The following is a 24,813-nucleotide window of genomic DNA, read 5'->3' as shown; positions in this document are numbered from 1 at the left end:
AGCAGGACTCTAGTAATTATAGGCCTGTCTCTCATAGCAGTTTGTGTAAAGTGAGTGAGCATGCAGTGTATAGAAGTATCATGCATCATTTGGAATGTAACAATGTCTTGTATACCCTTTAGAATGGCTTCAGAAAGTCTCATTCATGTGAAACCCAACTTTTTCTTACTATTGAGGAGCTCCACCATCTCGTCCAGTTCACCTTTGATGTCATCTTTGAGGCTGATAGGAACACGCCTGGCTGAGGGAATGACTGGCGGTACTGTTGGGTCCAGGGTACTATGATATTCACCCTGGAATTTACCAATGCCATCAAAATAGTTCGGGTTCTGCGCGATAAACTGCTCTTTGTTTGTTATTAGAGGCGGCGCTGTAGTATGCGCTTCTGTATTGTTTGGTTGAGGGGCTGTTCCGCTTTTTTTCTTTCGCGGGGTTCACATGGAACAGTTCAGGGATCGCAGTGCCAATACGAGTGACGTTGTCCATTAAGCGCTTTAGTTTTGATTGTATCCCACTTCTTGGCGCCATGTAATGATTTCGTTTCAGTATTTAATCAAGTTTACAATAGATAAAATGAGGCTGTACTTATCGTGCTCGCTGAGCGTTTGTCTTGGCTTGAGAGGGACGATAGTGTGGACGCAAATCAAGGGATGCGTTTTCGGCGAGACGAATCCGGATACTTTTGAGTTAGTGTGGACGACCCCTGAATAAGATTAGGAATATGTTTCCCCTATCACCAAAGCTTTGTTTGTATCCGACTGAACACCTATACAACTATGCAAACAGCGGTGTGCCTGTCTAAACAAATGTTGAAATATTGAAAATTGAGGTATGATATAGTTACCATAGTATTTTTCATAACCCTTTTTTCCCCGTCTTTTCCCTTGGTATAGCCATTTTTATATTATGGATAATCAGTTGGATTGGGTTTGTTTTTACTTGTAACACAGTCTTGCCTTAGATTATTTAAATTTGACATAGAAAATCAATCAATCATGACTTTTTATACAAAGTGCGGTTCAGGAAACATCTGGCTTTTCAGCTGTAGCTGTCAGCAAGCGATTTCATTAATCTCTCCATAAAGCCCCGTACAGATTATAGGGGTAAAAAGATCAAAGAAAGACGTTTTGTTTTTGTGTAAGCTACTTGGGGCTTGTACTAGTCTCATTTGCAATAAATCTTGTCCCATTACGCAAAAGCAAATGTTGGTCACTAACGCGATGTTGAAAAGCCAGATCCTGACTGATGGTGCTGTACCTTTCTTTGCCGACATTTGAATTTGTTATATACAAAATAATGTTTCATCTTGACATAGGACAACTACTGCACCTCACTAGCAATGGGCCCTTCGTACATCACCTGTGGCAACTAGCAAGGGGCCCTTCGTACTTCACTTGTGGTACATCACTAACAAGGGGCCTTTCGTGCTTCACCTGTGGCACATCACTTGCAAGGGGCCCTTCGTACTTCACTTGTAGCACATCACTAGCAAGAGGCCCTTCGTTCTTTTCTTGTGGTACATCACTAGCAAGGGGCCCTTCGTACTTCACCTGTGGTACATCACTAGCAAGGGGCCCTTCGTACTTCACTTGTGGTACATCACTAACAAGGGGCCTTTCGTGCTTCACCTGTGGCACATCACTTGCAAGGGGCCCTTCGTACTTCACTTGTAGCACATCACTAGCAAGAGGCCCTTCGTTCTTTTCTTGTGGTACATCACTAGCAAGGGGTTCTCCGTACTTCACTTGTGGTACATCACTAGCAAGGGGCCCTTCGTACTTCACTTGTGGTACATCACTAGCAAGGGGCCCTTCGTACTTCACTTGTAGCACACCACTAGCAAGAGGCCCTTCGTCCTTTTCTTGTGGTACATCACTAGCAAGGGGTCCTTCGTACTTCACTTGTGGTACATCACTAGCAAGGGGCCCTTCGTAATTCTCTTGTGGCACATCACTAGCAAGAGGCCCTTCGTCCTTTTCTTGTGGTACATCACTAGCAAGGGGTCCTTCGTACTTCACTTGTGGTACATCACTAGCAAGGGGCCCTTCGTACTTCACTTGTGGTACATCACTAACAAGGGGCCTTTCGTGCTTCACCTGTGGCACATCACTTGCAAGGGGCCCTTCGTACTTCACTTGTAGCACATCACTAGCAAGAGGCCCTTCGTTCTTTTCTTGTGGTACATCACTAGCAAGGGGTTCTCCGTACTTCACTTGTGGTACATCACTAGCAAGGGGCCCTTCGTACTTCACTTGTGGTACATCACTAGCAAGGGGCCCTTCGTACTTCACTTGTAGCACACCACTAGCAAGAGGCCCTTCGTCCTTTTCTTGTGGTACATCACTAGCAAGGGGTCCTTCGTACTTCACTTGTGGTACATCACTAGCAAGGGGCCCTTCGTAATTCTCTTGTGGCACATCACTAAGGAATGCATCCTCGCATATCCCTTGTGAAATTTCATTAGCTCTAACGGTGGAGCGTTTTCTGGCCGTGTGTGACGTGTTCGTTGTGCCGCTAGTATCTATTCTGTTCCTAGACTGCTTACAGCACACTAGATCCTTGAGCAGTTTGCGGAATCGCACATTTTGGAATGTATACACCAGAGGGTTGACGGACGAGTTGAGGGTAGACAAACCAATGGTGGCAATGTGCGTTACATCACCGTACTTGAACTGGGGATGAGCGTAGCTTAACATATATGTGGTGAGTATAGGAAGCCAACAGAACGCGTAGATCACGCTTACCGTGATTACCATCTTGGTCGCCCGCTTGCGGTACCTGATGACGGCTTGCTGAGCAGGGTTCCCAGACTCGCTACGCTTAAACCACAAATTGTAAACGACTCTTGTGTAGAGGAAGGCCATGCTGAAGATAGGAAAGACGCCTGCGGCCGCCCACCATACAGACGCGTACGCAATTGGAAGCCAAGGTAAATCTGGTGGCCAGTACTCGAAGCAAAAATGCTTGCTAGCCTCGTAGTATATGGTCAAGAAGAGAGGCAAGTTAAGAACAGCGGCTCCGAGCCATACACCAATGAAAATGTAGCGCAGCTTCTTGATTGACATTTTCCCTTTGTCGTTGTAGGGATACATAACGGCGTAGTACCTCTCAAAGGCAATCGCGACCAGAGTGAACACAGAACAAGCTCCCCCCGTCCAAGAGAAGTTCCCCCCGGTAATGAGTTTACAGATGATGGTTCCTGCTAGGCCTTCAGGGTGGTTTATGGCATTCATAAACAGAAACCTAATGTGCAAAAAAGATATTACTGCGCGTGAGCTTTTACCTCAACGGAAGTATACACCAAAAGACCTTAAATACAATTATTAATTATATGACAATCCGCGTCCCGCATTAATCAATCCTTGATTGGAACATCCTCGGGGACCCAGGGCGTCGCGGAGATCGGGCACACAGGGAGCGCGCGAGAAAAAAAGAGGAGTGACGTCTTTCATTCCCCTTTTATTCTCGCGCGCTCCCTGAAATATTAATATTTCAGAAAAATAGATGCGTTCTTTAACCTTCGAATCTGTTATGAATTATGACACGATAGAAAAAATTATACGATATAAAAATTGACCACTTACACATCCTGGATTCGTCAATTATTGTCCATAAAAGGCTTAAAACTAACGGCGCCTTACTGAAAGTAACTTTTCTATTTCATTCATAACCTTATAACATTTGAGGGCTAAACCATATTACATTTGCAGGTTTCTTACATTTGCGGGTAAAACCTTATTACATTTGCGGGTTTACTTCAATTGCGGGTAAAACCTTATTGCATTTGCAGGTTTCTTACATTTGTGGGCGCTACTGCGTTTCATAATAAAAATCGCCCTGTTTCCGTTCAGCTCGTGTTTCCTTAATGTTTCACCGCGCGTAAATCTCCTGTGCTTATAACTTCCATTTTGATTGCCTCGCTTGATTAAATTTTGAGTTTTTGAGAAATTCTTTTAGTATCCCTAGAGGTGATAAAACGCTTCAATGTGTTTGCTGTTGGATCCTTTAATTTAATTGGATCCAATATTCGCTATTTACATCATTGGAGTTTTAATCATCTTTTTGTCACGTCACGTCACTCCCCGTAGTATGATGAGTCGCACCAATTATACTAAACAAATTCACTAGGCGAAGATAATAACCCAAAAAGACACATCAAAGGGCCCCTGTAACGAATGTAATGAATATAACGAAACGAATGGGATAAATAGGAATATGGGAAGGCAATTCATTTCTCCCTTCCTCCAGCGATAAGTATATTCTCCGGAAAAAGAACGAGCGAATGCATAATACGATATCATCATATCATTTGTATCAGGATATAACAAGCACACTGATATTTGTACGATAGACAATTACACTAAGGACAGTCTACTGCGCAACCATCATGAGGGAGGCTGACAATAGGACGGCTAATCAGGAGATTGCACTAACCACGGCTGCGCAGGGTACTACATGTCATAATGATGACGCTAAAAAATTAATCTTAGAAAAGTGATACCGTTTTGAACGCGAGAGTGCAAAGCTTTAAAACCCACATTTATCGGGATCTATCAGCAAAGAAGTGAGCTCTAGTTTCAACTGGCTCACCTCGGAGCTATGAATATCGCCACCATCATGTCAGCCACAGCAAGGTTGATGAGGAGAAAGTTCATTGGGGTTCGCGCCGTCTTGTTGGTGACGATAACTAGTATGACCAGGGTGTTCCCGATTAGGTCTGTTACTACAAGAAAGCTGAAGAACGTGGTCAGCGCTATCTGAGCGGTCGCCGAATCCCCGTAGAAAGCCATGACTTTAACAGAAAGAGATACTTAATAGAGCAAGAAAGTTTTTTACATGTACCTCCTCGCGCGGCGACTTATAATGACAAGTGGAATTAGCAAAGACAAACGTTTGTCGATTTATGTAATTAAGCAGATGTAGGATGGGCAACTGGATGTTTGACTTGTGCGCAACATAAGAACATGACTGATGATTTCTAATAAAATACCAAGAGAACATTTTAAGCAGCTCTTGTAGTACAGCTGCAGCATTTTCCATGAACATCGCCATACACTCTTTTTTATATAAGAACGTTATATTTTTTAGTTGAGGCTATGAGCCCGTCTTATTTTTAGAGCATTTCAAGGCTGAAAATATTGTTAATGATGTTCCTAAATTTTACAGTTATGGAAAACATGATACTCAATGAATTATTAGGAAAAGCATTGCACAAATGATCAATAGCAATAATATTTGAGGCTGTTATCATGAACACAATTCTATTTTGCATTCAAGAACGCATCAGACTAACAGAGCAATATTTTATCTGAGCCTCGGCATGTTTTTAAAATTTGGTGAGATCTCAGGCTGGACGTTCTTATAAAAAAAGGGGTGTAGCTCACCAGCCCATGTTAATAATATCCGCACAAGATTTATGACACAAAGTGATTGTCGCCCCCGTTTTGGAAGAAGATATTAACTAGCTTCCTCCGGTGGATCTCTCAATTATGAGGGGATGCATTAATTCGTGATAGCATAGTTTGGAACCCACAAAGTGTCCGTTTATGCATTAGTTTCAAACACCTTTATCATAACAGCCTGCAGCAATCAGAAAACGATTGCGCGGCCAACTTAATATGGGAAGTAATCTTTGTTGTTCTTTCTAGGTAAGCGCCCGTTGGCGAATCCGAGGGTGCTTTCACGTGCGATCGATGTATTTACGACTGCGCACTCGTATAACGCAGGCGCGTACGTGAGGGTGTGCAGGGTGCGACGACATGAAGTGGTTCATTCCTCATTGTAAACTAGCCTTTCAAGTTTAAGGGGGAAGGGAAGGGGAAGATACGTGCCATTCCAAATAATGTAGAATACAGCTGCAGTATATACATATTTTTCAATAAACTCTTGAAGAAATGGGATGATGTAATAGTAGATGTAACAAAAATAATTTTTAAAATTAGTAAAATGTATTTTGGCTTGCGACTGTTTTTTTTTTTTGTACTTGAGAAAGCCATTCTAAGGAAAGTATTCCTGTGAAAAAGTGTGATGATCAAAGTGTAATAGTCGAGGCAACAGATGTGGTGTTTAAATTGTATTTTCACATTCAAACAAGTCATTAAATGGATCAGATTTTTAAGAGTATCCGCCTCTTAGGCAGCATAAGCTACTCTTAAATCTATTTTACATACGCTTGTACTCGAATACTCCCTGCATATAGCAGCCCATATGGCACCAGCATGGGGTCATGGGGCCAAACAAAGTACTTCACAGTGGCACCTCTATAAAGCGACCACCCATATGCCACCAGCATGGGCCAAACAAAGTACTCCACAGTGGTACCTCTATAAAGCGACCACCCATATGCCACCAGCATGGGGCCAAACAAAGTACTCCACAGTGGTACCTCTATAAAGCGACCACCCATATGCCACCAGCATGGGGTCAAAGTACTCTACAGTGGTACCTCTATGAAGCGACCACCCATATGCCACCAGCATGGGGTCAAACAAAGTACTCCACAGTGGTACCTCTATAAAGCGACCACCCATATGCCACCAGCATGGGGTCAAAGTACTCCACAGTGGTACCTCTATGAAGCGACCACCCATATGCCACCAGCATGGGGTCAAACAAAGTACTCTATAGTGGTACCTCCATAAAGCGACCACCCATATGCCACCAGCATGGGGCCAAACAAAGTACTCTATAGTGGTACCTCCATAAAGCGACCACCCATATGCCACCAGCATGGGGTCAAAGTACTCTACAGTGGTACCTCCATAAAGCGACCACCCATATGCCACCAGCATGGGCCAAACAAAGTACTCTATAGTGGTACCTCCATAAAGCGACCACCCATATGCCACCAGCATGGGGTCAAAGTACTCCACAGTGGTTACCTCTATAAAGCGACCACCCATATGCCACCAGCATGGGGCCAAACAAAGTATTCTATAGTGGTACCTCCATAAAGCGACCACCCATATGCCACCAGCATGGGGTCAAAGTATTCTATAGTGGTACCTCTATGAAGCGACCACCCATATGCCACCAGCATGGGGTCAAACAAAGTACTCTACAGTGGTACCTCTATGAAGCGACCACCCATATGCCACCAGCATGGGGTCAAACAAAGTACTCCACAGTGGCACCTCTATAAAGCGACCACTCATATGCCACCAGCATGGGCCAAACAAAGTACTCTACAGTGGTACCTCTATGAAGCGACAACCCATATGCCACCAGCATGGGGTCAAACAAAGTACTCCACAGTGGTACCTCATGAAGCGACCACCCATATGCCACCAGCATGGGGTCAAAGTACTCTACAGTGGTACCTCTATGAAGCGACCACCTAAAGTGAAGAAAGTAGAAGTATAGTATCTCTCACAACCATCCAGGACAAATTAAATCAATCACTAAGTACTCAATCTATTATCACTTTCACAAAAAAAAAAGACTCCACCTGATAACATAATTGGACGCTTGATGGAGGTAATAAATACTGTAAAAATTCATTATTCGAAACATACTCATAAACACCTAATAAAGATGGCCACTTAATAGAGGGTACAAACCAGTGTATGAGAGAAGTTTGATCTATGCAGGAAGAAGGCCACTTATATAACAAGGGCGGATCCGCGAAGGGGGGGGGGGAGTGGTTGGGTGGCTAGCAACTCCCCATTTTTTAAACATTTTAGTATAATCCGCCCTTTTCATTTGCTTGTTTATCCTTCCGCCTGCATCAACCAATGTAAAAATACCACCGTCTGAAGGTCAGAGGGGTGCTACCGCTAAGCCAGTACCACAGTATTCCAGGGCATAATGTTTTTAGGTGAAGACTTCTGTGATAGCTGTTGTCGTGAAGTGTTATTTCAAAAATCAAACGTCTAAAGTCTATAGATTATAAGGGGATGTCTACACTTTTAGATTATAAGGGACAGACCTTTTGATACCTGACGCGTGCTTTACCATTGAAAAGAATTTCGCAAAAAAAAAAAAAGACAAGCTGAACATAATAAACATAAACATAAACCATAAAAACCGGAGCAGGAAAAAAAATGTGTCCCTCCCCTTTTCAAACGAGTCGGAAACCAAAAGGTCTGTTCCCCTGGCTATGTATACCATATCTCGCTGGCATCACGGTTGGTTTGACGATTAAAAAGCCTTGCCGATAAAGCACAAAAAAAGTATTCGGTGGTTGTTGATTATATTGCCATTTTCCGGGGTGAATTTCCCAATTGCTTTATATATGTCCTAGCTTCCTGGGCCGCTTCCTTAAGAGCTCTTGGATCTTCTTGTTTTCGACTTTTTCTTGCCTTTCTTTGAGACGCGTTTGCCTTGAGAGAATGCCAGCTTGTTCTTGATGTAGCCCTTCCTACTCGTCTAAAGAAAAAATGATGCCATTTGAAACATGACCACAAAACCCTTCCCCCATCCAGAAAGTCGTATAGAAAGAGCTCAATCCAGGAGAGGGATTCCTTTGAGCGCTATCAGGAAAAACGTCAACGAAACAATGGCGGGACGTTAGCTTTATTTATTCTAATCCATCAATGCTGCCCGTGGATCCGAGTAGCGTGACGCGTGGTTTCGTAGGCTATGAAACCCTATGCAAATGAGATCTCAGTAGTGAATAAAAAAGCTCAAGGTGAATTTCAATCCCTCCTACAATTTAAAAGGCTCAGACCATTTTAAAGTATCAAATAATACAGGGAAAATTGTATTTTTGAGAGCTTTGAGTATCTAAAACAAAAAACAACAACATTGTTAATCAAGTCGGATCTACGGACTTTAAAGGTGTTTGCCAGCAGAGTGAAAACCGTAAGGTTTATTAGGTGAATTACAAATGGTGTTTAAATACTGTTAGGGCTCAAGAAATTTATCCTGTCATCAAGACTCTAGAAATCGTGTTCACGGGCCTGTTAAATATGCTTACCTTCCTGGGGATGTAACGAGACGGCTTGATGTTGGTTATTCTCTTCGGTTTCGTACTCTTTTCTCTATTCACTAAATCCTTAACCCTAAAATAAGCATTACAAGTTAATTCTGATATAAAACCACTTCTTAAACAGACGGCATGGGTGGACAGAGATAAAATGCAAACGTAATTATAGGTCTGGGGGTCCCCTTTGACAATAATTTTCTTTTACATGCAGCCATATGTTTTATACACTATTTCCCGCCCCCTCCTCACCCGTATCCTTCATAATCACCCTGAACCTGCCCTGACCATGGGCACAAGGCGCCATCACGTATGTACACTACGTCTGATACTTTCACCGCATTTGGTCTGTGAAAGCCACTTACTTGTAAATCCTAACTAGCCAATGTTCGGAAGTGAACGCTTCCTCTATATGCTCGAGTTTGAAGTTCTTGTTTCCGATCTCTACATTGCGAGTTCGGTCAAACCCTGATGGGGTGCGGAAATCCAACTGAAAAGACATGAAACATGAGTTGATCAGAACACACCTTACATACACTCAACACTGCTAGCTGCTACGAGCACGCTCACTCATGGAAGACACACAGAGACAGCAGACTACTACTAGTTGAGAAACCTATATGCCGCGATCAACCCCTTCCGTAGTCAAACAACCCCTTTCGTAGTCAAACAACCCCTTTCGTAGTCAAACAACCCCTTTCGTAGTCAAACAACCCCTTCCGTAGTCAAACAACCCCTTCTGTAGTCAAACAACCCCTTCTGTAGTCAAACAACCCCTACCGTAGTAAAAAAAAAAACTACAGTACCACGGCCAAGTGGCAAAACACAACAAAAACAACCACTCTACGAAGACTTCCGGTTCAACTTTTACAGACACAATCCCAAAGGCTTACTTGTCCCCCAATCCTCTACAGTGGGACCTCCATTTATAAACCCCTTCTGGCGGCTGGGATATCGGCGGATAATGTCCAAGGATGAGAAATGGTACGAAAAATAAACAGTTGGCCGAGAAGCGAAGCTTTGAAGGCAACTGTGAAATTTTGAGGACCATTCCTCATCCGCGGGCATTATCCGCCGATATAACAGTGAGCCCAAGAAGGGGTTTATTTACTTTATGTCCCAGTGACTACACTGAAAATGCGAAAAGTTTCTTCATAGCGCGCTGACATGCACTGGAATGACGCCACGAGTGCGCGCTGTTATTTTTGCAATTCGCAATTCATAAAAAATCCATGCAACAATTTTTTCAATAGAACAAAAACTACAAGCTCAAAACTTGCATTTCAACTGATGGATTTTCACCTAGACTGTTTTCCTATTGTTCTGCTGAGAGAGCTGGAATAGAAATTGAAGCAAAAGTTTTCAATTTTGAAATGTCTTCTGCGTGCGCTGACGTGCACGGGAATGACGCCACAAGCGCGCTGTTGTGAAGTTTTTTGTCATTGCTTTTTCTTTCGCGTTGCAGGATAAATTCTAAAAAAATATATTGATGATAATTCTATAAAAGAAATACAACATTCTTTCTGTGCCTTCATAGCGTTTTGAAAACCTTGGTGTTTGTTTGAGGACTTATTGAGCAGACGAAAAGTGACTTTTTACTGCACAAAAATGTTCACAGGAAAGATATCACTTTGGCTGCACGTTATCGACTGATATTTGTGCTGTGAAATTGTGCACGTGACCCGTATTGGCAAATGAGCGCGCGTGAAAATTCATCACTGGGATATAAATAACAAATAACCTTTATTCGTGATCTACTGTGGAACCTCTATATAACGGATAACCTTTATTAATCCTCTACAACAGTGGAATCTCCATATAACGGATAACTTTATTCATCCTTTACAGTGGAACCTCTATATAACGGATAACTCTATTCATACTCTACAGTGGAACCTCTATATAACGGATAACCTTTATTCATACTCTACAGTGGAACCTCTATATAACGGATAACTTTATTCATCCTCTACAGTGGAACCTCTATATAACGGATAACTTTATTCATCCTCTACTGTGGAACCTCTATATAACGGATAACCTTTATTCATCTTCTACAGTGGAACCTCTATATAACGGATAACTTTATTCATCCTCTACAGTGGAACCTCCATATAACAGACACATGTTTTTGCCAGGGGGTTCCATAATGTGTGTGACTGATATAGGGTCTTACCTGCATTTCACCAAAACGATAGTAGCACATTTTATACATCAGACAGTTGAGAAGAATGGGAGAGCCTGCAGAATCCACACGGAACTCGCCCTGTGGCGTGAAATAGTCAGACTCCTAGAAAGGGAACAAATACAATACATCTTAGGTGAGTTTGATAATAGTAAAAAAAGAGTAGTGAACCAAGCAGGTGTGTTTACCAGAAATATACAGCACACAAGTCGATCAAGAAAATCAATATTTTCGGGCAGGGTAAATAAAAGACATTATTTTTACTATTTTTTTTACTATTTTTTTTTTACTATTTTTTACTTTTTTTTTTAAGAACTAGTTTAAAGGGGCAGTGTCGTGGTACTGTGCATGTCTGGAGTCAGTGTTTACTGTAGGCTTTTAATTGTCTACAAACGGTTGAACTTTAAACTGTCAATACCTTGTTGAAATAATATTTCAATATTTTATTAAAAACTATGTTTATTGACAGTTTTGGTCATTTTCTTTGAATTGAAGTCTCCCACATGTACCAAAGGCTGAAAAGTCAATATTCGAATTTGACTGCAATTCACTGTCATTTCATGTAACCTGGGCTTAGCTCCACGGTACTAAAGGCCTGGCTAAACTAGGAACATGTAGTGTGTGCCAAATCTTGTAGCAGCGACAAAGAAATGTTGCTGTTGCTCATGGGCAACTAGGAAACATTTGGAAGAAATTTCACACTTAATTTATCTCCCAGTTTAGCCAGGCCTTAATTCCAGTTATTGGTAAAGCTATATCTAGGCTTATTTGACTTCCATGCTACACAGTTTGAACTTGAACAAAAATGAACTTTGCTAGAGCACCCATACATACTTTTATCTCCTGAGGGTGTTCGCCCTCTGCAATACGGACCATCCACAGGAACTTATTGATGTCGTCACCAGAATAGCCGATGACACCCCCAAAGATGACAAGGATGTAGTCGACATCAAGCATGCGCATAATCTTATAGGCAGCTGTCTCATTTGACGACATTGCCTTACCAACCTGAAAACATGAAATACATGAAATGAAATACATTTTCAATGTTAAAAATGCTGCATCAAAATAACATTAGAATGTGAAGATGTTACAGTAGGTGGACAATATTTACAAGCAGTATCCACAAATTATGTATAATATAAGTTTATATTTTCACCAACTGGTTACTCTTGATAGAAAAGGGACAGTACAGAAACCATGGGGTCACGACTGAGTGATGTGCTTCTTTTGTGAACAACTAAAAACACTACCTGTGCTTACCAATGCTATGTGACTGTTGTTCCATGTGTTGTTGTCTACTAGGGTGGTGCGGTTAGCCATCCCTGCTATCTGGTATCCATAATCCCACCACGACATTATCCTGGGAAAAAAAAACACAACAAAATATAATAACACCATGACATGATCCTACACAAATATGCAATATAATACCACCATGACATGATCCTACACAAATAAGCAATATAATACCACCATGACATGATCCTACACAAATAAGCAATATAATACCACCATGATCCCACACAAATAAGCAACACAATATAATACCACCATGACATGATCCTACACAAATAAGCAATATAATACCACCATGATCCTACACAAATGAGTAATATAATAACAACATGATCCTACACAAATGAGTAATATAATAACACCATGATCCTAAAAAAATAAGCAACACAATATAATAAAACCATGATCCTACACAAATAAGCAATATAATAACAACATGATCCTACACAAATAAGCAATATAATAACACCATGATCCTAAAAAAATAAGCAACACAATATATAATACCACCATGACATGATCCTACACAAATAAGCAATATAATAATACCATGATCCTACACAAATAAGCAACACAATATAATAACACCATGACATGATCCTACACAAATAAGCAATATAATAACGCCATGATCCTACACAAATAAGCAATATAATAATACCATGATCCTACACAAATAAGCAACACAATATAATAACACCATGACCCTACACAAATGAAGCAACACAATATAATAACACCATGACAAGCAGACAGACTGTTCCATTTTCGGTCTTTGTTTTTATGAATATACTGTATGTGGACAACACATATGTCCTAAGCAACAGGTATTGTAGTGCTTTTAAATGGGTACTGGTAGTATGTTAGGATGGGGTAAAACACAGGCATAAAGTCCCCTAATACAATGTCCATTTATCATGAATGTACAGTTATGATACTGACTGATCTAAAGTGGTGATAGAGATACCTTTTACGCAAGCAAAGAACATTTTAGCATGGAGGCATGATTAGGGAATAACATGTCAAATTCTGACAATAACAAGTCAAATACCTTGCATTGTCATCAGTGTTTTGTCTCAGCCAAAAGTATGCCTCTCTAAAGTCATCAAGGATGTTTCTGCTCCTGTAGGTGGAAGTTTACTTTATTTTATTTTATTTTATAATAAGATATTATTCATCAGATATGATACTGTACATACTGTATCATCAAAGATGATAACAGTAACCACGTGTCAAAATTCAAAAAACTTGTGCATGGCAAAATCCTAATTCTGAAGATCATGTGATTGTGTCAGGCACATAAATAAGAATGCTACAGGTTCATGGATTTACTGTATTATCTGTATTCACTCATTCGATAAACATTGTGGACCTGCAAGTTATGGTACATGTACTTTCAATTGCAACCTTACTGTACATATCTTGATACAAATTAAATGTAAATGTGAAAAAAGCCTAATACCTATATATTCTAAAATCTTACTCAGTAGAGCCAGCATTCACCTACCCATCATAGTTGGTTGATGCCAGCACCACAGATGGACTGGAGTAAGCGTTACTAGTGACCCAAGTACAGTGGACAGCAAACATCATCAGCATCATCACAATACACATCACAACAAGGCCTTTGAGGTTTGTGCCAATGGCGTTGGCATCTTCACTCTCTTCTACCGATTCCTGCTTCTTTGTTTTGCCTTTTTGTTTTCCTGCCTGGGAAGAATAAAAAATACTTTTTGACTATCCCTTACTGATGATCTAATTAGTAATTACTGTAGTAATTGGAAACACAACTATACTAAATGCATATGGGCCCTATGGTCCACAATTGTTACTTTTACAAGACAGTAACATCTTAGTAGTTGTGGAAGGAAGAGGCCCTAGACCTACCTTGTCATAAAGTTCTTTTTTCTTCTTGCCCTTGTCAGCTTCCTCCTCACTATCTCCTTTCTTCTCCTCATCTTGCTCCCCCTCATTTACAGCAGGTACCTTGTCATCCACTAGGTAATTGTCCAGAGTGACTGAAAATGCTATTGCCGCTAGGATGCACACAACTGGGGTAAGTGTTAGCATCAGACGGACCATGACTCCTGCGAAGTAGACTGCAGTGACTGCATACAGGACAACTGCAAAATGGAAACATGAGAAGCATTAATATTATGTTAAAGTCCACAGAACATAGATCTAGCAATTAAAATCCAATACCGTTGACAACATACTGTATTACAGTCATACTGTGCAATTCTGAAAATCAGCCAGTTCATATTAAAAAAATAAATAAAATAATTCACAATAACACCCTAACACACCAAAATATACTCCCTTTGAATCACAATCCTGCCCAAATATAAACCAAACAGGACAGCATGGAAACGTTTACACAAAAATGGTAAATTTTCCCAATTAACCAGCCGGCTTGATCAATCAAAAACACTTTTACTTTATTTCAAAGACTTTTAAATAATAAACAAACAAATACTGTACTGTACATACAGTATAAGCCAACCACAATCTGTATTTTTTTCGGTACAGTATATTATATATTTTGTATTCTGTACATACCAAACACTCTCTCATCATTGATCTTTTTGATGACAAACCACAGGCCTGCAGGGAAGGTGCACACCAAGATGTGAAGGTCAAAAAAGAAGGATACCCACGTCGTCGGCTGGTGCTCTGAGACCGACGCAATTATGGGGATGTGAATTTTTGCATAACTGCAATTCAAGCAAATAAATATTGCATTTAATATCTCAGTAAGCAAAGACTAAATGGAAGCGGGATGTGACGTACAAACAGTACATACCCAGTATCGTAGAGAGAGTAGAACCTGCCACTCCAAGGAGCAATCACACCTGAAAATAACAACCATTAAAATTCACCTACCCAGCACTTTCCTGGTGTATTTTGTTTTCTAACAAGCTTTTTTTATTAAAAAATACAACCATTAAAATTCACCTACCCAGCACTTTACTGGGGTATTCTGTTTTCTAACAAGCTTTTTTCATTAAAAAATACAACCAGTTTTTTATAAGATCTTTCCAGTAGTATAACCTTTAATTAAAAAAAAAATCTTAGTCCAATCTACAAAATGAAGGCCTAGTTAAAATACTTTTGCTTTTTAACAATGCAAAGTCTCAATGAAATTTTAATCATCTTTCAGTAAAATGAGTGTTGGTAATAAAATGGTATGTTTATCAATTATTTGAGAACAAAACCATGTAAGGAGCATTTGTAGTTAATTTTGCTTTACAAAAAATACATATAATGTACAAAATATTACTAATGCAAATAACACCATAACAAGTTACTAACCCATATAAGTGAGGGCCACTACACAAGCAAACACCAATCCTGCACATGCCACTGCTCCAAACACCACAAGATTCTTGATATCCGACCATGAGACTTTCTCCTTGACATACATTAGAAAGGCATATGCTTGAAGCAAAGCAAATGTCCCTACACAAACAACAAAGTCAACACTGTAACCAAAAGTCCTAGTCGTAAAATACATATTGCCCAATAATTCTAATGGTTTTTGATGTTTAACTTTTTGTAGCAAGCCTTTTTATTCACAAAACATTTTTTTCACAAAACGTTTTTTTCCACAAAACTATAACTGACCTTACATAGGTGGTACAGCCCTTTTAATCCAATTCCTTTTGATTTCATTTTAAGTAACCAATTTCTTAGCCAAACACTTACTTATTAAAAAAGAATCCAAGATTAGATATATCATTTATGTATATATAATTTATAATGTTTCATTTATGTATGATGCATCATTTATCACTATCCATAGATTATTTCAAGCATTAGGTAAAAATGGATCCATTCCTATTAGAAAAAAATTATAGGAATTTATTTCACATCTGTAATGTAAATCTCATTTGTACTGAGTCTGACAAAGAATCAAAGGTCAGGGCAACTTTATTAAATACAGTAAGTGATTAATCATTATCCATAGACATTGGCTAATCAGATTATTTTAAGTGATTATGAATTCCTCCTACCAACCTGCAGCAGCCATATGTTCGCTAGTCCTGATTGGCTGGAATCCTACAAAGGGTACTTGCATTGACATGATGAGTGCAGTGATGTAGAACGTGGAGTAAGCTGAATGAGACAAAGCCTAGACCATTAGAAACAATGCCATATCTGTATCCTAATTTAGGTATGTATATGTTTAGTGGTGAAGCTCCTTAGAATGCTCAAGTCTAGTTGTCAGGGGGTCCCTACTTAACAAGCCTTGTGGTTTCTTAGGGTACCCCCTGCCACACTACCTTCAAGAAAAATAGTAGTGTAATGTAATGTAGCGTAATCAAATTATCTGTATCTGTAAATTGTGGTGTGTCAGAAGAATAAACTTTAAAAGAATAACACACTCAATATTGAATTATGAATTATTGGGGGTTTCAATCATAAGAAAGTCTAGTAAAAAGTTAACACAGTGTCCACGTCCGCTTTATAGAGGTGTCTGCTAAATGAAGGTACTATGATTTACTGAATTTAAGTGGCAAAAAAATTTCAGGTTTCACAGTTCTTGCAAAAGCTAGACATAACTACATAAGCATGTCAGAACTTCTGACCAAGAAGTAACACCACCCTTCTGCTTCTATTTGTGGCTATGTGCTGAATGTTGGTACCCAATTGTGTTACACGCACGCCGGACCATGCCATGGCTCGTATCAGTGTGTAATTTGCACGGTTCAGCGCGCCTAAGCCTAATCATATTACTTTACGTTGTGTCAACGCACGCAGAGTCTTTTTTGGACACGGTCAGAACTGTGTTTGCCATGCACACTGGTAAGTAGATATGGCGAATTCGCAGAGCATGTCACTGACACACACGAGACATTACTGCACGCACATTGTTTATTCAAGTTTAGAACAACTGGCTAATTTCTTGCCATAACACATTGCTATGGAGGAAGATATTGCTAATCATTTCCCTATGAGCGTAGTGAATTGTTTTTTAAACCAGAAAACAAACAGTGTATGATAAAAGAAAAGAAAAATATTCAGCAATTTGTAAATGTACTTCTATTTTTTTAGATGGCTTTACAACATCTTTAGCAGGGCTTTCGCAAATCACGATGTTGATGTTTTTCCGCCCCACATAAAAAACGTCCTCTAGACTGAGTGGATTTTAATGAGAAAGAATGAGATCCATATGTGCAAATAAATGTAAAAAACGAGCGCATTCCTTAATCTCTCAAAGCTATTCGTGTTCGTGTTCTAGCTGTTTCGTGTCGTATATTCGTGCGACCATTTCTTCAAAAACAAATTAACGAATGAGGATACTAGAGATAGAAATCTCTGAGCTAGCAACGTATATCCATGTAGATGTTCCTTTTTGACGAGCTTTACTCTGCCGCCATTTTAGTCGTCGATTTGCGACTTCGTCAGGAAGTTTAGCTCTTTTCTCCTCTCTCTTGAGCTTGGCCTTTTCCCCGAATTTTTCTATTGATTTTCTCGCGATTCTTGCTGTAATAGTCCTTCTGATATTTGGCCCTTGTCTGTCCCTTCTTTACTCGCCAAAGATGAATTCTTTCCGCTCCGGTGACTGAACTATCTGTCCATAGCTAGAGCGATGCTGTGTTCTTGCGTGTGGGATCACGTTAATAAACTTACCAAAACTTGGCGAGTACACATGCCATCTAGTGACACGCTAGCGTGCTAATGACTCTGCGTGTTATACATTCAATTTACAGGGTGTGGCCGCAAGGCTAATAGCGTGTTTTTGACACGACACCTTTTGCGTTATCAGATATCTATCTATCAGACTAGTTAGTCACATGACAAAAGTTAGTGAGATACTGAATCCAGAACTACTCCATGGGAAGCGTTCAAGGTTTCTAACAATCGCAATTTATTGAAACTGCAACTAATGTACAAAACATCTATCACTTAAAAATTATGATATTGTCTAACAAAGGCCGTCATAATACATGTTTTCTCTTCATCAACAATTCACATGACGTTTTTATGTGAAAAGTAGTTACTGCAAAATTATCCACTTGAAGCTATTTTACAAGAAAAAAACTAAACTGAGGGTAATCTCAAATGTAAGTACATTAACAAAGTGCAATTTTTATATCAATAGCATAACTCTAAGCTTTTTTACAACAATTTTTAAATAGCCGATTAGCTAATTTACACTTTTAGCCTTGAATTATCAACTTTTTCAATCGCTGTTTCCATTTTTATTGCTAAAATATAAACTATAATTAAGGTTTAGGTTAATGTTCAGTGGCTATTTTTGAATGGATGTCTAGCTTTTTGGAGATTTTAGTCGGCAATGCGCTGCGGCGCGTTTGAGTGTCAACATTGTACACATAGCCTTGTATGATAGCTGTTTGTATTGTATCAAAGAAATGAATAAGCTGGATACTTACAAACATATATTTTCATGTTAAAACGCCCCATAAGTAGAAGAAAGAAAACGTGAAGAGGGATGAGGTTGATTATGAACACATATCCACCCCAAGCTGACACCTGGAGGCCAATAAATAACACCAAAATTCAGAAACGCAAAAGGTCCAACGGGCTGGGCTGGGTCACTGGGCTTCATGTCCCATTAACTAACTTCTGCACAGAGAACATATTTATTAACAAATTGAGGTACAGAACTCACCATGTAGAAATACGAAAGACTAGTACAAATTGCCCAGAAAATGGAACCAGTCTTAACTGATTTGACCTGAAAAGAATTAATATTTCATGTTATAAACTGCTTTTCCTCTAAAGCACATGTTTATTGATTGTCAATATAAACACTATTGTTTGAGGCAGTATCGTATACTGTATGGTTGTAGACTGTACTTGATACTGTATCAAATTAATTGTACTGTTGTATGAGAAAGAAAAACAAACTGACCAGAAATGCTCACCCATAGATAGTATGTGAATTGAAGAGCAAAAATTGCAATGCCTTCATTGTCATAAGAGCCCGCCACAGACCGAGAAATGTATCCTGGAACTAGAAAAAAATCAAACAGTTCAAAACACTGTTACGCACTAGGAACATAAACCAAATTCCAAGAATCAAGTGCTTTCTGAAAATGCATTCTAAAAGCAGTAGTCTTGTTGCTTATCAGCTTACCTATAGCAATAAAACAGGCTGCAAACAGCCCTGCACGGTCATTCCAGAGCTCTTTGGTGAGCAGGTAGGTGGCAATTGCTGTAAGCCCACTGCAGAAAATGTTTGGCAAAATTTGTCAGATTTTGGTTGCATTACTTTCTCTCAGTACTGTAAAATGTAAAAAATATTGTTAAACTAATTCATTAAAAAGCCAAACATTCCAGATCATTTAAAAAGCAGAACAATAAAGCATGATATAATCATCTTATTGTAGGAACTATTCACCATACCTGAAGACTGGAGCAAGAAAGACACAGGTATCCCGAATATGAACAGTGATGTTAAGTGTGTTCAAGACCCAATGAATGGCTGCTGAAGTGACCATAAGTCCAGGGTAGACCTAACAAAGCAAAGCATAATAATGTCAAACAAAGCCAGGAAACTCAAAATGATCGACTTCAGTTTTATTTGAACTTAAAAGTCGACTTCAGTTTTATTTGAACTTAAAAGATAGAATAACTTCCACCCCCTACTTCTAAATCTCCACCGCCTACTCTGAAAGTTAATAAAAGCCCTGCATGACAAACACTAGTGCTAACAAGCAAACAGGAGAATACAAATTAGATACAGTGTACTGTCCCAAAATTACAAGAGATAGAGAGAAATAGTGTGGGGGACCCGCTCACTAATCCAAAACAATGAGAAAGTTTTAAGATGAAAAATCTTCTGTCTACTCGCAAGGACTTGCATCCACTTGCGTTAGCTGGCCAAACAAGATGCTAGTGGACGCTAGTAGACATACTCGACTTCAGAATTAGAACCCATTCAAATTCAACACAAATCAACACAAGTTGGTTGGTGGCAAAACAAAACACAAGTTGCCATACAGTAAGTAGGAAAACTTGCGACAATGTGCCTTTGTTGACAGCTTGCTCTGACATGGGTTTGCTTGGCCGGGCTTTAGGACAAGTGTTTCCACTTACTGTTCCACCAACAATTCTGCCCAGAGGGTACCACGCTCTCTCATCAAACCAGTTGAGAAAGTTGTAGAACCCATTGTTTGCCAGATGGTGGGTGGCTCTATAATTGAACCTAAAAAAATAATAATAAACATTAGCTTGTTTAATTTCAAAATAATTAATAATTTTTAACTGCAATATCAAGCAGACGAAGATTTTAATTATGCCTCGCACCTGCAGTCTAGGATAAAAAAAAATAATCCAGAGTACTACAGTTTTAAAGTCTTATCAATTACACATGCTATACCTCAAATGAGACAATGGCAATTCAAGGATAATCAGTCAACTTTCAAAATATAACAAAAAAGTATGCTGTATAAGAATTATTTAAATATCGAAATGAAATGAGGGCAGTAAAGTTCAATAAAACAGCTGTTTTTACGTCTGAAAAAGTACTTATTAGATCTTCATCAAATACACTGGGTATCAAGGAGAAAAAAGTAATCCCAAGTTTTATATTTCAATATTTCAAAAACTTCTATTGACTTCTTTGAGTTACACTTTAAAAAGATAACGATCTTTTCACATTATTGTTGTCGGTGAATGGACTAACTGTAAGGAAGTCTAAGTATTACTCTATGAGATGACTGGGAAATATTGACATGTCTCGGGCGAAGTTCTGATGTCTAAATCATAGAAAAAGACAAACGTCAAAGAATCGGTTTTCCGGATCAGTCACTCAGAGAGGATAGGATTAAACTAGATAAAATGAGAGAGCCAAGAAAATGCTCACTACATCTGATCTAGAGTTTATCGACCGTTCCATCGGGTCACATTATGCATGAGCCGGTTTTTAAATAAAACACGAGCTTAATATTTCAAGGAACATTCAACAAACGAAGGATGCTTTCCTGATACGATTAACGTTGATTGCTCTATGGATGAGGCGTAAAGTCATCACGGAGTCGTCATCACATTTACCAATAAGAAAAATAGAAAAGAAAGACTATTCTATTTTTAACGTCAAGCGAGGAACTTACCAAGGATCGAACTCGTGTATGATACTTTCAAAGCGGATAACTGCAAACAAACGGCTTGCAAAGCCACCCACCCAAGCTAGGGCGAGAACAGTGAATGTGAGTAATGACTGCCAGCCAATAGTTTGTGATTTTCCTTCATTTTCGTGGCTTTTTGAGAGTTCTTTGTCATCCACATTCTGTAAGCGTTCTACCTCCATTTTGTTTCAGTGAAGCCACGTTGTGTGACCACTGACCAATCACACCTCAACATGTCGAAATTCGGTACCAGTCCTAACACAAATTGAAAGTCAAAAAAGAGTTTTCACAGTAAGTGTGTTCTTTTTATTTGATTTCGCTTGTTGGTTCATCAATATACTTAAAAAAACGACGCGAGTATTTTTAGGCCTACAAAAAGGATCCCTCGACGCATTTCTCCGCGTGCCCTCTCGGCGTGGAGCTCCTATGTCGCCAGTCTCAAGCGCATGCGTAGCTCTACGTCAGTAACGCCTGACAGTTTTGATGTTTTTTAACGAAATATTTTGTGCTCTTTACACTTTTAACTCATTTCAGGTCGCGAATAGTTATTTATAACTATCCATGGTTTTCACGCATCGCCATGGAAATTGAGATCCTTGATACCGAAGAAGATAACAATTCTGTCATGGAGGGACCAAGGCCATCTCAAGATGACCACCTCGTCTTGCCCAAGAAGAAGTTTCATGTTTCCTTCATCGGGCTGGCATTTGCAATCCTTGCTTCATTTAGCGGTTCAGTCATGGCTCTCTTTGTCAAACTAACAACATCAATGCCATCTTATGAGGTGGTGTGGTTTCGATCAGTTGTTGTTGGCGTGTTTCTTTTACCCTACGTGATTTACCATCGCATTACTTTATTCTCAAACCCAAAGTGGAGTTACAAATTTCTCCTGGCACGTTCAGCTCTCGGTGCCGCTGGCGTTCTCTTGAAGTATTACAGTTTCAAAAACTTGCCTCTTTCAGATGCTACTGTTTTGAGTTTTACTACCCCGATATTTGCTGCACTGTTCGGGTACATCCTTTTAAAAGAGTCATTACATTGGATGGATGGTCTTGCCGCCATGTTTTCTCTTGGAGGTGTCATTTTGACTGCAAGACCGTCTTTCATATTTGGATCAACAACAGGACAAGACATGGGTGAAGTATGGATGCCAGTTTGTGCAAGTCTTGCTGGCGCTATAGTTGCTGCATTAGCATTTATTTTTGTTCGTAAGCTTGGAAAGTTTGAGGTAATAGTTATTGTACTCTATTTGAACGCTGCTATGTTTACCACAAGCACCATTGGAGGACTGATGGATGGCAAATGGAGTCTACCTATGTGTGAAACCAATGAAAACTGGTACTTGCTTCTCCTTGGAATTGCTGCAATATTTCTTCAGGTGTTTATGACAAAAGCCCTTGCACTAGAAAAAGCAGTGATCGTGACTCTAGTAAGGACGTCAGACATTCTGTTTGCGTTTATCTGGCAAATGTCATTTTTTTCAGTAAAACCATCTTGGTATAGTGTAGGAGGTGGGCTACTTGTATTCATGTGCAATGTTATTATCTTTAGCAAAAAATACAGGCAGTCCAGTTTTGCATCAAGTAATAAATCTGTTAAAACAAAGTAGATTGACGAGTTAGGGGGTGGTTTTATGCTTTGCTCTTTTTTATATATTTCTAATATTTAATAAAATCAAAAGCAAAATAGTATATTCTCATTTTTAATATGTATCTTATTGAAATTTATGCTTCTTATAGTTTTTGCAGAAGAGAACTTTCCAATTCAATTCATTATCAACTACAAGCAAAAGTCTTACATGCTATATAAGAAATAACGAACTTGGATGAAACATCAGTAAGCTATAATGTATTCATTAATTGTTTGTCAACTTGTTTTTTTTTCTTCTATCAATTAAAAAAATGTTTTGTAAGTAGAGTTGAGTCTTGTTAAATATGTTGTTGACTACTGTCAAGTCTTGCCAACTTCCCTACCAATATCAAAATAAAAATATTGATATTAAAAAAAGGCAGTACCTTAATGTTCACAGCACTCCTAACAGTCGACTTTCAATAGATGCAAAACTTCATGGAAAATCTAAATGAGTTCTAGTTATCAGGAGACCACAAGGCAATTTAAAAAGAGGTGGAAAACAAATGACACATCTACAATAATTATTTTCGCCTTTTCTATGTTGTAAAAAAGTTTCAGGTCACAGGCCTACTAACCTCTCAGTCAGTCTCCAGTCAGTTTCAATAACTAGCTCGGAAGTTTTCCTTATTGATCACCTCCTGTAAGTGTCTTAAATCCTAAAATGAAGGTCACAATAAACTGTCATTGCTTTGTTGACTTGTCAACTTGAGTTGTCGCATACAACTAAATCGTGCTGTCTGGTTTAGACAACGCGATTTAGTCTTATGCGACTTGTCTGCAAAACCTCTACCTGGGGCGGATCTAGGGGTGTTCAGAGCGGGCCACGGCCCCCCTTTATCAGATATTTGGCTTAAAAATAACAAGAAATATAAGGAAATCTATGGAAGAGCAATTAATCCCCCCCCTCCTTTCTCGAAACCTTTTTTGGGCCTTATTTGGAACTCCAGGACTCGCCCCAGTCTACCACTCGAGTCACAGAGTGTAAATCAGCCTACGACTTTCCTACGGCGCTCGGGCTACGAAAGACGTAGTTGGCTAAGATCTGTCGCAGGTAGGTCGCATACGACTTAATCGTGCTGTCTAAATCAGCACGATTAAGTCGTATGCGAAACGTTGGAGAGTTTTTTTAGGAAGCATTAAACAAGCTCAGAGCCTGAGACTTTATAGGCGTCTGTTCCTTTTTTTTTTTGCCTAAAAGATTATTCTCCAGATCCGTCAATATCTCATTGAAGGACTCCCACGTATAATGCTTGTTCGAGTCGTGTTGACATAAAAGCTTGTGGGCTTTCAAAGCACTCAAGGCCTGAAGCGTCCCTCCTACGACTAACGACGCGCATTAGATAGCACTCGACAAAGCAAAAACGATAATAAAGTATTATTCAGATCCTTTGTTATGGCTAAGGACATTATCAATGTACACGTGATAGCTCTCGATGGCCTCCGGTTTGCATTTGTTAAGTGTGATCTTAAAATGAGGATTTCCTAACAAGACTTTTTACAGAACGAAGAAGTGCTAAATGGTGGATGGATCACGAGATCAGATATCAGATGATTGGTTAATTTCCGTCCTCTTCTACCGTGTCATTTTATCATACAAACATTGATTGCATTTTTCAGGTTTACTTCAGAGTTATCTACTTTTAGCATTAAAGCCTACGCGTTTCGCCGCAAAGTGT

The 24,813-nt window shown here is 39.5% G+C and overlaps 3 protein-coding genes across 3 annotated transcripts; 1 reads left to right on the top strand and 2 right to left on the bottom strand.

Moving 5' to 3' along the window:
• Window positions 1-918: 918 nt before the first annotated feature.
• Window positions 919-4,865, bottom strand: LOC5521281 (somatostatin receptor type 3). Its single transcript, XM_001641038.3, has 2 exons — window positions 4,591-4,865; window positions 919-3,243 (listed from the first exon to the last, which is right to left on the bottom strand). The coding sequence occupies exons 1-2, from the start codon at window positions 4,788-4,790 to the stop codon at window positions 1,356-1,358; spliced, it is 2,088 nt and encodes a 695-aa protein (XP_001641088.3). The 5' UTR covers window positions 4,791-4,865; the 3' UTR covers window positions 919-1,355.
• A 2,528-nt stretch (window positions 4,866-7,393) lies between these two features.
• Window positions 7,394-21,726, bottom strand: LOC5521166 (dolichyl-diphosphooligosaccharide--protein glycosyltransferase subunit STT3B). Its single transcript, XM_001641039.3, has 20 exons — window positions 21,491-21,726; window positions 20,475-20,583; window positions 19,782-19,891; window positions 19,513-19,601; window positions 19,301-19,389; window positions 19,045-19,110; window positions 18,806-18,905; window positions 16,425-16,523; window positions 15,720-15,866; window positions 15,211-15,259; window positions 14,967-15,121; window positions 14,295-14,530; window positions 13,915-14,117; window positions 13,459-13,530; window positions 12,372-12,471; window positions 11,943-12,116; window positions 11,100-11,213; window positions 9,289-9,413; window positions 8,918-9,002; window positions 7,394-8,367 (listed from the first exon to the last, which is right to left on the bottom strand). The coding sequence occupies exons 1-20, from the start codon at window positions 21,685-21,687 to the stop codon at window positions 8,260-8,262; spliced, it is 2,427 nt and encodes an 808-aa protein (XP_001641089.2). The 5' UTR covers window positions 21,688-21,726; the 3' UTR covers window positions 7,394-8,259.
• Window positions 21,704-23,512, top strand: LOC5521282 (solute carrier family 35 member G1). The gene is made up of 2 exons (XM_001640914.3): window positions 21,704-21,796; window positions 22,040-23,512. The coding sequence occupies exon 2, from the start codon at window positions 22,086-22,088 to the stop codon at window positions 23,112-23,114; it is 1,029 nt and encodes a 342-aa protein (XP_001640964.3). The 5' UTR covers window positions 21,704-21,796; window positions 22,040-22,085; the 3' UTR covers window positions 23,115-23,512.
• Window positions 23,513-24,813: the final 1,301 nt, after the last annotated feature.

The sequence above is a fragment of the Nematostella vectensis genome, chromosome 2, assembly GCF_932526225.1.
Source record: "Nematostella vectensis chromosome 2, jaNemVect1.1, whole genome shotgun sequence".
Lineage (NCBI taxonomy): Eukaryota > Metazoa > Cnidaria > Anthozoa > Actiniaria > Edwardsiidae > Nematostella > Nematostella vectensis.
Note: the sequence above shows the minus strand (reverse complement) of the source record. Positions and strands in the feature narration are given on the sequence as shown.

Bases quoted from the DNA above. Each gene is read 5' to 3' on its own strand.
- LOC5521281 (XM_001641038.3), bottom strand. From the start codon at position 4,790: ATGGCTTTCTACGGGGATTCGGCGACCGCTCAGATAGCGCTGACCACG. The intron at 3,244-4,590 runs GTGAGCCAGTTG...TTTGCACATTAG, and splicing joins GCGATATTCATAGCTCCGAG to GTTTCTGTTTATGAATGCCA.
- LOC5521166 (XM_001641039.3), bottom strand. From the start codon at position 21,687: ATGGAGGTAGAACGCTTACAGAATGTGGATGACAAAGAACTCTCAAAA. The intron at 14,118-14,294 runs GTAGGTCTAGGG...TATTCTTCCCAG, and splicing joins AAAAAGAACTTTATGACAAG to GCAGGAAAACAAAAAGGCAA. The intron at 12,117-12,371 runs GTAAGCACAGGT...TCATGTTTTCAG, and splicing joins ACAACAGTCACATAGCATTG to GTTGGTAAGGCAATGTCGTC.
- LOC5521282 (XM_001640914.3), top strand. From the start codon at position 22,086: ATGGAAATTGAGATCCTTGATACCGAAGAAGATAACAATTCTGTCATG.